An 18,113-nucleotide genomic window follows, 5' to 3' on the forward strand; every position below is an offset into this window, starting at 1 on the left:
AGAAAACTGAAGATCACAGAAGTAAAATAACTCGGCCCAAGTTAATATCCTAAGTGGCAGACCAAGACTTCAAAACCAAGTCTCATGGTATAAGACTGATTGTGATACGTTGGTATATTCCTTTTATCCCAACAAGTTGACCAACTATGCAATTAAAAGTCATTAAAGCATAGACTATTAAAGACCATTATGCATTGAGCTGGAATACAAATTTATGAAGAATACATAAATCAAGGTCCAGATTAATGATTTGCCAAAATCACAAAATTAATGTGGTTTTCTAATTTGTAAATAACCCCTGAACACTGTATCTTAACCTTCTTTGGAAAATTAGTGATAGCATGGAAACTCTTGGTTTTTCTTGTATTTAATTTCCTCACGTGTATTTTTATCCGAAAAAAATAAAATGAATGTATCTTACGGAAATGAGTCCAGAAGTACAGACTGATTTAATTCGGGTTGGTTCATAGATAAGAATGACCAAGACAAAAGCAAGGGAAAAATAAAATAGAACTACTGCACCACCTAGTGATGAAACTCTTTCTTTGCCAGAAAACCACCTAATGCAATTCCATTTTGCAATTCAATCCCCAGAACTCTGAGCCTGAATGCTTATAAAATTGGCCAAAAGAAAAACGGTAACAATGAATAATGGAAAATTAAAAGCAGATAAACAGGAATAGTGAAATGGGACAGACTCTTCTGTTAAGATTCTATTGGAAGCTGGAGGTGAACCCCAATTCTGCTCCTCAAAGATCTGCCATAGATCCTGTTTACCTTTTTCTTTGTACTTTAAAACTTTAGGTACCATTTTATGAATTAACAAGGGTTCAACTTCAAAACATAGATGACATTATGTATCCATTTGATAAGTCTGAGATATTCTTCCTCCACAAGAACTCATTCTCCATCAGAAAGCAAGCTCAATGTAAGAACTGAGCATCTTTCTTCTAGGTTACCTTTCCCTCTGGTCTTGTTCTAAACAGGTGGCAATAAATCTGAAATTCAATGCTTGCTTTCAATGCTCAGTGAATATCAAAATACCCAAAGATAGCTTTCCTATTACACATATTATAAAAATATCACTTCAAGAGCCAAAAAGAATAAAATCAAAAGAAAAAATTTCTTTTTAATCTCAAGATTTATATTTTGTTCAAGAACTTTTTAAGACTCATGGTCAGGAAGGAAATATATTTAATAACTTTATAATTCTTACAGGTGAATGAAGAAGTTGCCTAGAAAAAAGAAAATACATTTCAATGTAGTAATTACATGAAATATGTCAGTATGTGTGAAAAAAATGTTTACTTCCACTTTCCTTGCACAATTTTTAAAGTTTAGCAAGTTTTTATTCCAGCAGGGTTTGTAACAATTTCAGTGACTGGCTCTGTTGGCCCCAATCTCTTCTCAGGCAGGAGAATTAGTGGAAGCTAGTTGGGTACCTAGTACCTTCCCTTAGGAATCCCTAACAAAAATTCGAAATATGCATAGCTTTGGCGATACAAATCCTGAGTTGATAATTTTGCAAGTCCCCATAATGCTGTCTGGTCTTTGTCAGAAATGAGATCTTATCTCATTATAAGAGCTCCCGGAATACTCTATAGAAACCAACATAGCACGGTGGGGAAAAAACATAGGTAATAGAGTAAGAAAACCCCAGTTGAGCATTATTAGCTGTGTGACCTTGAGAAGTTCATCATCTTCTCTGAACCTCAAATGTTTCATTAGTAAAGTGAAGGATCACCTTCATAATTCTTAGTAATCCCTTTAACCTAAAGGTTACCATAAGTGTTAAAGAATGCTTATGAGGTGTCTAACAGATACTAAGCACTCAATAAAGGGTAGTCATTTATTAATAAACGTGACAGTAGGCTCTTTAAAACAGTTAATTCTTAGAAGTAGATGCTTATGTGGCCTAGCACTGGTCCTTGGTAAAACTATGAACTAGGCCAAGTTTGTCTTTTAAACTCCTTGCTCACCTTTTCAATGCTACCTTCCAAATCCAGTGTAAAACTGGCCCAGAAAACCTGACAAAAGGGTAAGAGGAAACACTTGAGTCTACAGTGAATGAGTTAAAAAGATATGTCGTAAAGACTCAAACACCCCATAAAGCTTTTGAAGACAGGTTTATTTATATATAAGCGCATGAAACTGAATACAGAAACTTTATTAAAATACTGTATATTACAAATTTTTAATCCAATAAATTCTGTGTAATGACATTTAAGTGCTGGATTCACTTTTTACAGTTGTTTTGTGTGTATCAGTAAAGAGTTCACCCTGTATATTACAAAGAGGAGAGACACATGTGGACCTCAGAAATGGTCCTGAGATTAGACAGTGGATGATGTTAATTGTGCATCTTTTCTTTAAAGCAATGAATTGGAATCTAGATCTTGTCTTTGCAGACCAACTTTCTATAATTAAAAATAACTTGCATATATTTATTGCTGCCCTTTGAAGAGTGGTGAAAAATAATTTAAAATAAAGATCAACATTTCTATGCTTACCACAATTAAACCTGATGCTTACCACAATTAAAATAATTAAAATTCACTGCAAAATTTGTGTTCTCCAGGAAATTATGCTATATACACAATGAGATTTGTACATGAATTGGAAATAAAAAATTGCTTATATAAAATTAAAAATCAATAGTATACAATATTTACAGCTTGTTAGGTATTATAAATAAACATACTTTTAAAATAACCCTTCAAAATTAAACTGTATTATGTAAACATGCAGTACACATACTCATACAGTGTGGCTTATAGTCTTAACAGAAGGGGGAAAACTGTGTTCACATAATGTAGGATACTTCATCACATACGCCTTTGTTTTTATGCGTTACCCCTCCAAGGTTTCTTCTTCCTGTCTTTAAGCTTCACAGTACGTTAAGTATTTCTATAGTAAAAAAAAAAAAAAAATCCCTGATGGTAAACATATTCCTAAAAGTTACATGAAGTGTCTGCCCTTGTACTACAATATAAAGCTCACAGTTCACGCTGGACTCTCTGATTTACAACAAAACCAAATTTTAAAATTCCACATTTAATTGTCTTGACATTTTCTCATTTCAAACTTACTTGGAAAAAGAAAAAAACAGACAAATACCACATCATGAAAATGTAATGAAAGCAGTTGTCATCTGTCATAGTCAATGGTGAAATAACTGATTTTTACTAAACCACAAGGACCTAATTCAATTATACCGTTCCTCAGCTCTGAATCCCCAGCCATAGGTGTACCAATCCTGAATCTTGTTAAATTCATTTTGCGAAAGTATCTTAACTTCCAAGGCACTAAGGCATCATTTAGCTTTTAAAAACTGCACTGTGGTTTACTAAATGATTCATCAGTGGTCTGAGAGTTAACACAATTTGAAAGTGAGTTTTTAATACCTATCAGGTAAACTATATTTTTGCTATGTGAATAAAAACATTTTCGTTGATTAACTTTAAGATAAAGTTGATCCCCTCGTTCTAGAATGACTAGAGTTGGGAGTTAATACTTTACAGTAGGATCCTATGAATTTTACCTAGTTATATGACTGAAATGAAAAATACTGTGGAATTTTATATTGTTCATCTAAATGGTAGAGCTCGTGTGTGTGCGTGTGTGTTTGAGAGACGTACAGAGCTTTGAAAATTCCTCCGTCGTAAATGCATCCGATATCACAAATACCAAGAAAGTGTCAACAATTAGACTATCAACTCATCCAGTATTAAAGTAAATCATTTCTGATTACTTTTCAAACAAGTGCCTCTATTTTGCCTTCTATGGAGAAAACTTTAAAATGTTCCCTCCCAAAGATACTCAGTGATGATGTATAAATACTTTAATTTAAAAACAAAGGAAACTTTTCACCACCAACAGTACTCTCAAGTTATCGTTCATTTATACAGGGCTATAAAAAAATGATGCTTTTTAGAAATTATCAATATGTTATATGTTTAGGAGAAAAAGTGTTATAGTTATGGTGATTATGCATTATAGCTCCTCTTCCTAGCTATTTATGTAACACTGCTTTCCAGTTTCAGTTCCATACGTAAATACAGTTCCCAAATGGGGACAGTCATGTCACCACTGAGGGGAGGTATATACGGGCACAGGATATAATTTAAAAAAACATGTAGGAGGTCCATGCTCTCTTGACTTGCTTATAGTACTTAATTTTCAGCAAGATTATAGCTGCGTAACCGTAAGGTGTTAAGAACATTCTCTTCTAAACCAGCACTTTTGAGTCTATCAACAAACTGTACATATGTTTAAACTTTACCATATGACATCTGTATGGAAGGGGGAGGAATATTTTTAAGAAACTGCTAAATTAGTTCTCAAAATCAAGAAAGGGTTATTACATAAGTTCCACATATGTGCGATGAATGTAAAGAATGTGAAAATGAGTCCCGTAAGCTCAGGGGAGATGGTCACAGTTGATAGCTTAGCGCTCTTGGAAATTTGGGTGTTTCCACTAATCTAATAATGTATTAACTGGTGTATCTCCACATTTACTGAAAATACTTTATATATTAAGCATTACTTCCTCTAAACAAATTCATAGATACATTTTTAGATAACAATTTCAGCAACCTCCTCAAAAACACTGCATTGCCTACACTGAACAGAGATCCTTAAGTTAGTAGGCAAACCTACCACCACAAGCACAAAAATGTAGTATGATTTCAAAATGCTTTGTGGTAAGTTTAGTCTCACATATAAAGAAACACTGCATTATGCAAACATGCACTAAATGTACTCATACAGCGTAGTTTATAGTCTTAACAGAGGGGGAAACTGTGTTCACATAACGCAGGGTGCTTCGTCAAGCGTGTCTGTGTGCGTTACCCCTCCAACATTTCTTCCTGTCTTTAAACTTCCCTCTGCTATAAATGCTACCACATGTTAGAAAAAGTTTATCATTTTTTAATCAAATAATGTCCTTTTTATGCCGTAGAGGCTTCCTCCACGATGTTATAAAAAGGACAGGAAGATAAGGGAAATTACTAGTCAATTTTAACCACTGAGATTCTCACCCCTTATTATTAAAAGAAACAACCATTGACCCAGTTACCCAAGTGTTGCCAAACTTCTCTGCAGTCTAGGTCACTAGAATTTCTTCAGTAACTTTCCACATTCTTCCATCTTAAAAACAAATGGCAACTCTTTGAAGAGTTCTGATTAAGACTTTCTGAGAGAAACGTTTGTAATAGTGAGAGTGAAGTAGTTTGAGAACATTTCAGAAAGTCCTCTTAACATCTTGTTACTTCTTGAATTATAAAATGGACATAAGTTAAAAATAAAAGTATTTCCTTTTAAGTTAAAAACAAACAAACAAGTAGGGCTTAAGCACCTTTGGTCCACGGAAAGAGGGATGTGGCAGACACTGCAGCCCAGTTCTGTTCTTGCCCCGCACGGTGAAGCCACAGGCTGGGGTGGCGGGAGGTACACAGAGGGAGGGGACACCTCTCCACCCCGAAAGCAAGGAGAGTAAGTTGCATGTAGTGGAGATTCAATGAATATTGGCTGAGTAAATCCAAAAGAAGCAAGCAGGATAAGGTAAGGGCTAAATCCCAGCTACTTCTCCCTTTTCCTGTTTTAACTAGGAATAAACACAGCCTGATATTGAATCCTGCTTGCCCTGGCCATTTCCATCGCCACCAATTCCCAAAAGTGCTCTTAGAAAACTATCTGCTGATTTAAAAAATAAAGAGGTGGAGAGGAGAAGCAACATTATAGGAGAACTTTTTTAGTTTCCGTCTTAAAATATACGTAGGGAAAATGTGGAAATGGAAGAAAAACAATATATTCAATTGGTATTGCAAAGTGTATTTTAAAAAAAATTATAATGACTATTGATCATTTACTGTTAAATACTGAGTCGTCTCTTAGTATCCATAGCGGATTGATTGCAGGACCCGCATGGATACCAAAATTCGAGGATGCTTATAGAAAATGGCCATTATAGAAAATGGCATAGTATTTGCATATAACCTATGCATATTCTCCCACATACTTTAAATCATCTATTGATTACTTATAATACCTTATACAATGTAAATGCTATGTAAATGGTGTAAAAAGAGTGTAAATGCTATGTGAATAGTTGCCTGTGTGGGGCAAATGTACGTTTTGCTTTTTGGAACTTTCTGGAAATTTTTTCTGAATATTTCAATCCAAGGTTGGTTGAATCCCTGAATGCGGAACCGCAGATATGGAGAGTTGACTGTACTGCTTCGCCATCATAAACAAAAAGTCAACAAGTGGGAGGGCCTGGATTCAAATCTATGTCACGGTATTCCATTTGGTCAATAAACTGAGAAAAATCAGAATTGGGGGAAAAAACAGGACTTAAGCTCTCAGCTAGAAGCAAGATGTTCTCCCAACTGTTTTAGGATTTAAGTCATCTTGGTAGCTCTTGGGGACTCAAGGGCAGGAACCCTATCTTGGTCATCCTTGTACTTACTACAGAAAATACCAGGTTCAGCACTTTGTACGTAGTAGATCCACCAAAAATGTTTACAAAATTGAATTCGTTGGCATGTAAGTGCCAGCTTGGGCACACTGACGTGGCAGCCCCACTCTCCTCATCTTAGTTAGAGGTTCTCTAAAGACGTTTTCCAAGAACATTTTAAAAACTATTCCTGTTCCTTACATCACAAATATATGATACACAGGGCAGCTCATTTCTTTATTTCTCACTTAAAGTACAAACAAAACCCTCACATTTTTGGGGGGCAGTAGAAATGTATGCTGCAAATACTAAGAAAGTACATTGGGTTACAAACTATAACACTGTTTAGTAAACACTAAGATCTAAAGTAAGAATAATTAACCTGCAAACACTGAATATGGCCACCACTTAGGACTCTCCTTATGTTAACTCCCTGTGTTAACTAATTACTAATTAGTTTAGGCATATAGGAGTCTCTTCTCTGAGGAACTGATTTCACTGTCAGCAGTATTTTATTAAGCATTTTTGAAAACAACGAAGTGTAAACTGCAGAGGATTTTCCCCTTCCCGCCTGCATTTTTCACAAAGAAAATTTACTGCTAAATCATATCTAAGTTTTAAGAAGATTTAACCCGAATACATCAATAAGGGCTTTTGTCACATCACAAACAAGGATCTCTAGCACTATTAAACCAAGAAAACTTTCCCCAAATTCAGAAATCTCAAAGTTCCTTAAACCTATTTAAAAGATCATTCAACTGAGCAAATGTATCAAATTCTGCACAATAATGTCAGTGTTCACTGAACAAAAGCTTTCCAATTAGACTGTATTCATATATAGCAGCTTTATATATATGTGTATATAATGATATATATGTGTATGTAGATATATATCATTAAATGTTTCTTGTCTCTATAGGAAAACCAATAACATTTAAAAAATCTCATCACAGAAATCGCTATTAAGACATTTCATCAATTCACACTATCAACTGCATTTCAAAACATCGAAATAGTAACAGTTGCACAAAATCCCAATGGAAGCAACTAAAAACAACAAAGAAACCAAAAATTCCCCCCAAAGTTAACCGCACACACACACACACACACACACACACACACACACTCCTCATAACGTCAAGCAACTTGATTGAGATAACTGCAGGACACTCGACAAACTGATGCACCTTCTCATACTGCCATTCTAGAGCAGAAACAGGAGTTTCATTCTCTTTGGTCCACGCAGCCATACACTTAATGTGTCCAAGTTATTTTCTGGCTAATTTCAGATTCTGAACCATGTGTTCCATGTTACCTTACCATGGTAACTTTCTGAAACATGAAATAACCGTGTGTTAAAATAAATATTCATTTCTATAGCTCTCAAACCATTTCAACATGTTACTGGTAATTCCTCCCAAAGAATACGAACACTTAAAATTATTGACCAAATAATTTAAAGAATTTAAAGAATAACCAAAGTAAAGGAAGAACACAATTCAAGTCTAACAGAAAAGGAAAAATCAAATTGACTTGGAAGATTTAGGCCTAAATTTAATTTAGGATAATGTCAGGAATATAAAGAACACATGAAAACAATTTCAGGCTTGAACATAATAAAAAGAATCAATTTTAAGATTTACTTTAAAGATCTCTAAGAATGCATAGTTGCTTCTTGGGTTTTTTAAAAACAAATTTCCAAGCCACAGTGTTACTAAACTCCCCCACCGCCCCAAACTGGCTTCCATACTGGTAAAATACCCCCAACTCCTCATCGGTGAGTTGTTGACACTATTCTGCTTTTTGGTGGAGAAAAGGTGCCGTGGGTAAACAAAGGTCTTATATTTGAATGGGACCTAATAGAAACTTATGGTTTTCCAAATTAGATTATAAAACAGTGAGGCTAGAGTATGCAGATTATTTTTTGGATTGTCCTTAACTTCATATTTTCTGCAGCTGGCTCTTCCTTTGAGTTAGCATATATATAATTGTATCTGGTATTAAAAAAATCTCAGTAGGAGACAAATTCCACCAGGTTCTGTGCTGCCCTTACTTCTTGTACTCTTAAATACAATTGCATATTGCCAAAACCTCTTAAGGATTTTTTCATTCTAATAAATGTCATCACAGATTCTAGTAAACTTAAATAACAGCATAAAACAAGCGCTGAACAACTGAAATGAATAACTCAAATATGCATTCAATACTGTATTGATATGCTGAGATTTGTTGCCAAATTTTATAATTATTTACTATATTCCCCAATTTTTTCTTAGAGAAATTATGATGCTACCACATACCCAAAGTAAGATAGTTTATTACTCTTCCTATATGTTTCTTATCTACAAATGAGGCTTCCTGCTTTCATAGCCTAATTTAGGCCACTCTTTAAATATAGTTAATACTCCAGAATGAAAGACTGCTTATGTTTTGTCAAAAATCAAGATATATGCAACAAGTAATATAATCCCACTGAGATACTAGTTGTAAAGATGTTTTCTCCATGAGATACATGGCAAAAACTTTCTTTAGAAGGGTCAAGAATGCAACGTGCATTTCAGATTTCTTACAAAATTTATAAGAAAATTTTCAAATTATACTTTTGTGACACACAAGCTACAATCAATGTGTATGACCCATAAAGTTTTTAATTTCATATCAATAGAATGTTTATGTATGAGGGAAACTATTAAAAGAGTGTTACTTAAGTGAGTGAAAAGGGTGCACCCTATAGATCTACTTTGAGTCGTTAAAAGAGTTCAGCAGTTTTCCATTAAGTATTATTTTTCACGTAAATAACAATAATGCCTAATTTATATGAAAGCCCTAAATCCCAGAAACGTTCAACATAAAAAATCAAATAATTTGTCTCATATTAAATGATTCGGTATTCAGCACTCATACGGGATTTAGCATTACAAAACAAAAATCTCACTACACCACCTGAATTCATGTCAAATATGTTCACAGCACTCATCTACATCTACACTTGCAAATTTCACATGATCAATGTTAAAAAAAAGAAAAGAGTTTGGCACATATGTCAATTCTTCAAAACGTCCCTGTAACTTAACACAACACTGTTAAGAACGATGATTCAATGCCAGTGTTAACCTGATTGGCAGCTAAACAAGGTGCTTTTTCTTGTAGCTTCACGTAGTGTCATGCGCCTTGCCTGGGACGGAGGCACGTAAGGTGCAGTGCGGTAGTGCAATCACTTGAACACCAGAGGGCAATCTTCCCACACAGCTCAAGGCCTTATGTTTTGACCTGCTCCTTCCACATTCTTGTACAATTTCATTCCCACTTGTTAACAATGCCATTTTCAGAGAATCTGTACATCTGCTTCCTTATGTGAAGTAAGACATGCCCACAGAAACCTCAGAGTGTGGCGAGGATCCTTGAAAAGGAGATGATTAATGTCAGTACGGTCTGTCCAACGCCCCACACCAGTGCTTCCAAGGGGGCCATGTTCTTCCCTGCCACTCTGTAAATGCCGGCGACTGCTGCACCTAGATGAGAAAGAGGGAGAGACAAATAACACCTTCATTCATTCTGAGACACGCTACCTGGCTGTAACTTAAGATCTCTTTTCATTTGAGCCAAACAGTAAGTCATCAATCATTCTCATTTTATAATTTTCTATGAAAGAGTTTCCATGTGATTGGTAAAAGTTACACTCTACCATATCACATTTACCCACAAAATTGAATAACAGGCTTTTCTATTCAACTGCAAAATACGTATTTATGGTATATGCTGCTTACTTGACACAAAATATGTTCATAAAAAATGAGTAATTCATTATCGTAATCTCTCAGCTGGGTGTTAAATCGGCCAGACCTCATCAGCACTCTTATAAACATATGACACAATATATTGGTAATTATAAATAATAATACAGAAAACCATACAATTTAATATAATTTCTAAATTATTCAAGAAAAAAGTTAATATTAAAGGAATTTAAATTTCTTTCAGTAAAATGAATTAATTCTTAAATGTCACATAAAATATCAGAATTTTGACTAATGTACTTACTTCACAATCTACCATATAAAATGGTTTAAGTGTTTTAATAAAGCATACAACTGTAAAGTTATTTGGAGACGAGTATCTTGACATCTAATAAAAGTGGAATATGAACCTGACATCCATCTGTTCCAGGAAAATTTTTTAGATAACGTGCATTTCTGAGAATGAGAGAATCTCAGGAGCTTCAAAGCCCCGAGGCTCTGGTTCAATACTTCATCTTATTGCTATAGTATGTATAGTGATGTGGTATCTAAGAGGCTGATTTTAAAAGTACATTCAGAAATCATAAAATGAGGAAACATTTAAACTATGGTTATGCCATCTCACAGGTTGAGATGGCCTTAAAACTCTTCTCTAGAAAAAACTGTCTATGTATCCTAGAATGATCAAACAAAAAGAACAGAAATAAATTATTTGAAGACACTGAATTATAATTATTTGAGATAGAAATTCTACTCATAAAAATTAGCTGAGAATTAACTCCATAGTTCAAAATATTATATTCCTCTATAGAAGATATAAATAGGAAAAGCAAATTATTAATTTAAGCCAAGGGCTTTCATATACATATTTTAAAGAAGGAAATTAAAATTTATAGTATATTTACAGCATACTATGTATCTTGACAGGAACTTTATCATCTTAAATATCATATCACTCCTGAGTATTATTACTTAATTTAAAGATGAAAAAAACAGAGGTTCAGAGAGTTTCAATTACTAGCCCAAGGAAATACAGTAAGTACAGAGCTGGAATTTCAATCCAGGTTAGTCTGGCTATAAATTTCCAAATCATTCTATCATTTCACATTTACACCAAGTGAAAAAGAGAATAAGGAATTCAGAAAATAATAAAGTAACTGATAATTATCTCAATACTAAATAAAACTCCTAGTAGCACCAACATTTACTTAATCAAGTAATAAACTTCACTAGTATAATTAGTCATATCCTCAAATTTTAGAATTGGATAACATTCTGAAAATATTTTAAAGATCTTAGCCTTGTTTGTTATCAGAAATTATGTTAAAATAAGCCTGAGAAATACTGTCTTTACTTTGGGTTCACCCTAGATTTCCATGACTATCTTCAATTTTAAAAACCACAATTTGGCCTCCATTTCTCCAGCACTAAATTTTCAAAAATGATCCAAAAGGTGAAAAACATAGCAATTACTAGCTCAGGCTGCCTGGGAAGTGCCAATTTGTTCATTCAAACATCTCATGCTTATATAAAGTTAAGAGCATGGAATTTGGAGCTAGACTTGTGGGTTAAAATCCAAGCTCCACTAATGAGTAGCTGTGTTACACTGAGCAATCACTTAACCTCCCTGTGACTTATTTCTTCAACTGTAAAATGGGTGGGTTTGAAGATAATACTTGGAAAGGGCTTAAAATAGTGTCTGGTCCTAGTATGTACTCCAAATTTTGGTTAGTAGTTGTTGCAGTAGTAAATGATAAAGGAATTTCCAATCAGTGATTCATCATTCAATAAATGGTGTGGAACAACTGATAGCCACTTGGAAGAAATAAATTTAGGTCCCTACTTCACACCACTCCCCAGAGTAAATTCAGATGGGTTATAAAACTAGATCTTAAAAGCAAATAAATAAAATGAATTTCACTTTGGAAGGCTTGCTGTTTGAGGAATAACTTACAAAACCACAAATAACCCACTTTTCTTTATACTCTTTCAAGAAACAGAGGATAAGATCTTCAACCCTATAATGTAAAGGGAGAAAAACCACTGTAAAACTCCAGAGTTTCCAAAATCAAGAGAGATATTTATAGCGTTATACAGAAAATAAAACGAACTACCGTTTTCCTCCCAGTAGATAATCAGGAACCAATTTGTAAGTTACAACTTCCCTTCAAAAGAAGCAGATTTACACTAGCTCCCATTGCACTATATCATTTCACAACCCAGAAGCACTAGTCAGAAAAGACTGTTCCAGTGGAACTCTTAATGGAAAAGATCTGAAAGAAAACAATTCTGTGTGCCTATTAAATGATTTTGGAAACACTGCTATTAAATATTGAGCAGATATGAAGGAGTATTTATAAAATACATGTAGACTGTTAAAAAAAAAAACCACACAACAAATTCCCAAGTACCACCATCCAACTGAAGAAAAGAACATTACTATTTCATTTGAGGTTCCAGTGGACTCTCCTCAATCACATCCCATTCCCTCCCAAATTTGGTTTTTATCATTCCTTTGCTTTTCTTCAGCTTTACCGCCTGCCTATATCCTAAGATGTCTATTATTTAGTTTTTTAAATAAATGAATTCTATATAAATTGATACTGTAAGTATTTTGGAATTTTTGGCTCAATGTTATATTCAGAAAATTATCCATCTTGTTGTATATAGCAGTAATTCATACATTTACACTGTTGTATAGAATTCCAAGTATGAATATACCACAACTTATTTATCCATTCTACTGTGGATGACATTGTTTCTAGTCCTTAACAATGACAAACCCTGCTTCTGTAAACATCCTTGTAACATGACCTCTGGCACACATATGCAATCGAGAGTTTCTCTACCACGTGGGTAAAAGTAGAATTGCTCAGTCCTATGTTATGGGCATTTTCAACTTTACTAGGTAATGCCAACTTGTTTTCCAAAGTAATTGTACCAATTTATATCCCAGTTACTCCATATCCTCAGAAGCAGTTGATATCTTTAAAAAATTTTTTTGTCAGTCTGGCAGGTAAGAGATGTTATCTCTGCAATTAATTTGGGTTTCCCTGATTTTTAATGTCATTGAGCTTTTCCTCACATATTCTTCACATTTGGCCGTTAGGGTTTCTACTTCTATGAAATGTTCATCAAATCTTTTGTCGATTTTTCTATTGGATTGTCATTTTCTTATTTGATTCATAGGGTTTTGTAAAATACAGTTTGGATATTAATCTTTTTACATTTATATAAGCTAACAAATGTCTTCCCCCAATTTGTGCTTTAGTTTTCACTCCTGTTAAGATGTATTTTACTGAACAATAGCCAGTTGAAAGAGTACAAATATTGTGATCCTTCTTTTCCTGGTGAAATGTATGCAAGAATGAAGAAGGCAGAAGTGTAATAGGGTGCCTGAAATAGATGAAACATGTTCGGAACTGCCACCGTGAACAACAGCAGAAGGTATCAATTAGAAATATGTAAAGATCCCAAAAGTACTAAGGGGCTAGAGAAGACTGGCATAGCAAAGATGAAGTGGAGAAAGCAATTCTGCTGAGCTGAGCTGAAGGTAAATAACAGATGTAAACTTGCAAGGACAAGGGTGACTAGGAGAAGAGTCACCAGTGGACAGAGATGTCAATATACAGCAACATAAAGTGTCTGCAGAGAGGTGGACCACTGAAAAGTGATTTGATCTGCCCTCCACATTCCTGAGAGAATGCAAATATAAAGGTTAAGGCAGATTTGGTTCTAATGGTGTTGATTCTCAGTTTGTGTAATCAGATCAGGGGTCAGCAAACTATGATCCACAGGTCCAGTCTGACTCACCACCTGTTTTTGTACAGCATGTGAGCTAAGAATGGTTTTTACATTTTTAAATGGTTTAAAAAAAATCAAAAGAATAATAATATTTCATGATACATGAAAAGTGTATGAAATTCAAACTTTAGTGTCCATAAATAATGTTTTATTGGCATACAGCCATAGTCATTTCTGATACTGAACTATCTTTGCATTCCTAGGATAACATTCTTAAAGTAAATGAACCTATACTTTTCCATCCTGTAGTCTTCATCTTGTTTAGCAACAAGATTACTTTGCTCCAGCAAATATGCTGTGCACAGTTTTTAATCTTTCCATTTCCTGCAATAATTTGGAAAAAATAGGAACTGTTCCCTGAAAATTTGGTAGAACTCATCTGTAAACCTCATTTGAGTCTGGACTTCTTTTAGGAGGAGGGGTCTTCAACATTTCAATTGTTTAAAAATACTTATTGTAATATTCATATTTTCTATTTCTTCTTATGCCAATTTTAGCAACTTATATTTAGGAATATATAGCTGTTTACAAAACTGTCATTTTTATAGTTCTTTATTCTACCTTTATTATTGAGTCTGTAGTTATTTCTTCTATGCTGTTCCATATTTTACTTTTCTGTCTTAACTATTTGAGTTATGGCAGCAATCTATTCACCTTATTATCTTTCCAGAAAACCAGTTTTTTGCTTTGTTATTAATCTCTCATAAACTCAACTTAAAAAACTTAAATGCATTTCTCTATAAATAAAAAATATATATATATATAATAAAACTAAACAACATAATTAAAAAAGATACCATGCACAACAACCATAACATAATAAGAGTTTAGGGATTAACTTAATCAAAATATACAACCCTCCTATTGAAAAAAACACTTTTAAACTCTAACAAAAGACGCAGAAAATGATCTGAACAAATGGAGATACATTACATGTTCTTGGGTGGGATTTAATTTAATATGTCAATTCTTCCCAAATTAACCTCTACAATCAATTAAATCCCCATAAAAATCACAGTTATACTTTTTGAGGAACTCAGTAGACATATTCTAAAATGTATATGAAACAATAAAGGTCCATGAATAGTTATGTTAACTTTGAGAAAGAAAAGAAATGAGAGGGACCAGGCCTACCAGATATTAAGAAATACTACAAAACAATAGAGACAAAAAAATGAGGCCTTGCTGCAAGAACAGATAAAAAGACTAACAAACCAGAACAGAATTTGAAGACAGGTCCATGTACCTTGAGAACACAGTACACAAAAAAAGATGAATCAATGGATAGATTTTTTTACTGGTGTGGTAAAAATTGACTTACTACATGGGAGGAAAAAAAATATACCTGGAATCCTATCTAGTTCCAAACACAAAGATAGACTCTAGACCAGAAGGCAAATTATGACCTGAATGTCAGACATCTGTTTTTGTAAATAAAGTTTTATTGGAAAAAGCCATGCCTATTCATTTATCAATGTCTATGGCTGCTTTTATGCCCTAATGGCAGAGCAGAATAGTAGTGACACAGACCCTCTGGCCTGCAACGTTTAAAATAGTTACTATCTGGCCTTTTAAGAAAATGTTTGCTCAGTCCTGCTATAGATAAATTAAAGACTTTAATACAAAGGTAAAACTATAAAATTAACAAAAGAAAATATATCAGAATATCTTTTGACCTTGGTGTGGAGGAGAACTTCTTAAATAAAATTCTAAATTATAAACCATAGGCAAAAAGACTCTTTAAGCTGATTATATACAATAAGGATTTCTGCTCAATAAACAACATCATGGATGAAGGTACTGATAAAAGACAGAGAAGTTATTTGCAAAGTTCAAAACCAATAAGACACCAATACATCTAAGAAACATCTATCATTTAATAAAAAACAAGAACCCCAAAAGAAAAGCACAGAATTTAAAGAAGCAATTTGTAGGAGAAGAAGTCTAAATATATGATAAGAATAAAAAGAGATGTTCAAATTCATTAGTAATCAGAGAAATGCAAATTAAATCAACAAAGAGGTGTCACTCTAGCCCTCAGACTTGCTAAAATTAGACAGCAATACAATGCCAAGCAATGGCATTATAGAGAAACCCATTTCCTCCCAATTCTGGTATTAACTATCAGCACTAACTAAAATGAAAAATCACTCTATTCTGGAAATAAAAATCTAAGAGGTAGTAAAATATAATAGATATGTATCTATATTCAGTCAGCCATCATTTGCTGAATAGAGATATTTAGCCATCATTTGCTGAATTGAATATACAGCTATGATTGTGCTAACACTCACAAAATACATTAAGAAAATAAATGCAGTTAAATATTCACATTGGCTAGTTTTCTTAATTCAAGTGTTTGCAGGTCAAAAAATTAGCCAGAAGAAATTTATATGTTTTATTGTTAATCTGGATACAAATTGAAATTGTGTCAGACATATTTGTAAGGATTTTTAGATATAACACTGCAGTTTCCAAATTCATTAGCTTATTTTATTCTTGACTGAATTGAAAGCAGGTAATATATACATACACATCACTAGGGAAGTAGAATCATGTTCTCTTTAAAATTTCACAATAATTTACACCAATAAACACACATATAATACACATACTACTTTCGACTTTGGAACAAGCTGTTCCTTCTTCCTTCCTCCTCTGTTTACGGTGCCACAATTATAGCAGTGGCCCACATCAAGAACGTCAGCAGTCCCTTTCATGTCTCTTTGTATGCCACCACAGTGAATAACAACCAATTTGGATTTTTCCCTTTGCCACAGTCCTGACACCAACTCCTTTTCCAACCCACTGCCACTAGTCTAGTTCAGATCTAGCCTCAAATTCAGATCACAGTTAATGCCTCAACTCTTCTTCTTTCCCCTTTTTCCTCCCTTCTTCCCTCCCCCCACTTTCTTCCTTCCTTTCCTCTGTGCTTCCTCCCTCACTACATCCATCTATCCAACCAGTATTTTCTGAGTATCTGTTCCATTCCAGGTACTGTTTTATTGTTGGAGATTCAGCAGTGATGAAGACAGACAAGGTCTCTGCTCTTTCAGAGTTTCTTCTTGGTCCTTTCTTCACATATATTCTACATTCAGCCATAAAATAAATTTTCCTATTGAATTGCTTTGCCCCTTTCCAACCCCATTCTAAAATACCTAATTGCTTTCCATGACCCACAGAATAAAGTCCAGACTCTGGCTGGCCGTCCAAGATCCTTGAGGATCTGGCTCTTTCCTACTGGAATTTCCTACTCCACTCTGCACATTCGGTGCTTCAGCTAAATCCGATTGCTTGTTTTAAACTCTACCTATGGCAAAATGAATGAAGTACCATGTGAGAAATCTACAGGTTGAATGCAGCAACAACAAAAACCTAACGCAAGATAACACACAAAAACCAAATAGTAAATGAAGACAGGATGAGAAAATAGACTACTCCCTATTTCCCACAACTGTTTTATGACTGTCTCATTTGTGCCACAGGACAAACCCAGAGACATGGGAACAGGGCTCTCCCCTCCAGGCAAGGTGTGCTGATCACTCTGGGAAAAGGTGACTGTGGGACACAGAAGGAGGGAGGCCTTGATGCCATGGAAGAAAAGGACTTTCTCTCATCTCTGGGGCTAAGAACAAACTTAGAAAGGAAGACACCCTCGTTGGCGAGTCTTGAAGCAGATCCAGCAGCGACAGCCAGCTGCCCTAGCCTCCCAGAAGCCGGACAGAGTGAACGGCAACAGAAGCTCTGCTGTTCACCTGCAGTGACGAGACCACACAGCAGAGAGAAGCACCAGTGTCTGGCAGAACCACACGAAGCAAGCGGCTGAGGCCCCTCCAGGCTCAACAGGATGCATCTAAGTTCTGGCTCAACTAGCACAGCAGAACCCAAGTCTGGAGTTGGGGCCTAAGTACAGCGCTAAGAGGAGAAGGTCAGAGGGAGTGAACCTGAGGACTGTAGGACATGCACATGAGGCAGCACAGTAGAAAACTTGCAAACAGCTGGAGGACGTAAAGTGGCTAATTTCTAGTAGGCCAGGGGAGATTTATGTCATAATAATTTGTGTTTAAGAAGGAAGTGCACTATTATGGTCAATTACTCTGCATACGACAGAGGAG

The 18,113-nt window shown here is 34.7% G+C and overlaps 1 protein-coding gene across 5 annotated transcripts in view; it reads right to left on the reverse strand.

Annotated features, from left to right (window-relative positions):
* Window positions 1-18,113, reverse strand: part of TMEM170B (transmembrane protein 170B) — a 58,462-nt gene that overhangs the window by 18,353 nt on the left and 21,996 nt on the right. Inside the window, exons 3-4 of one of the 5 annotated variants that reach the window (XR_014232090.1) lie at window positions 9,572-9,969; window positions 1,533-2,907 (exon numbers count right to left, since the gene is read on the reverse strand). The exons of 1 other annotated variant lie outside the window; for it this stretch is intronic. Coding sequence is in view for 3 of the 4 variants with exons in the window: in XM_082344560.1 (XP_082200686.1) it covers window positions 9,839-9,969 (131 nt within the window). In the remaining variant the exon portion in view is untranslated. Of the gene's footprint in view, window positions 1-1,532; window positions 9,970-18,113 lie in introns of those variants that run through there. 3 more of the 5 variants (XM_082344559.1, XM_082344560.1, XM_082344558.1) reach the window with 3 other exon arrangements.

Source organism: Balaenoptera borealis (assembly GCF_965194805.1).
Source record: "Balaenoptera borealis genome assembly, chromosome: 12".
NCBI classification, from domain to species: Eukaryota; Metazoa; Chordata; class Mammalia; order Artiodactyla; family Balaenopteridae; genus Balaenoptera; species Balaenoptera borealis.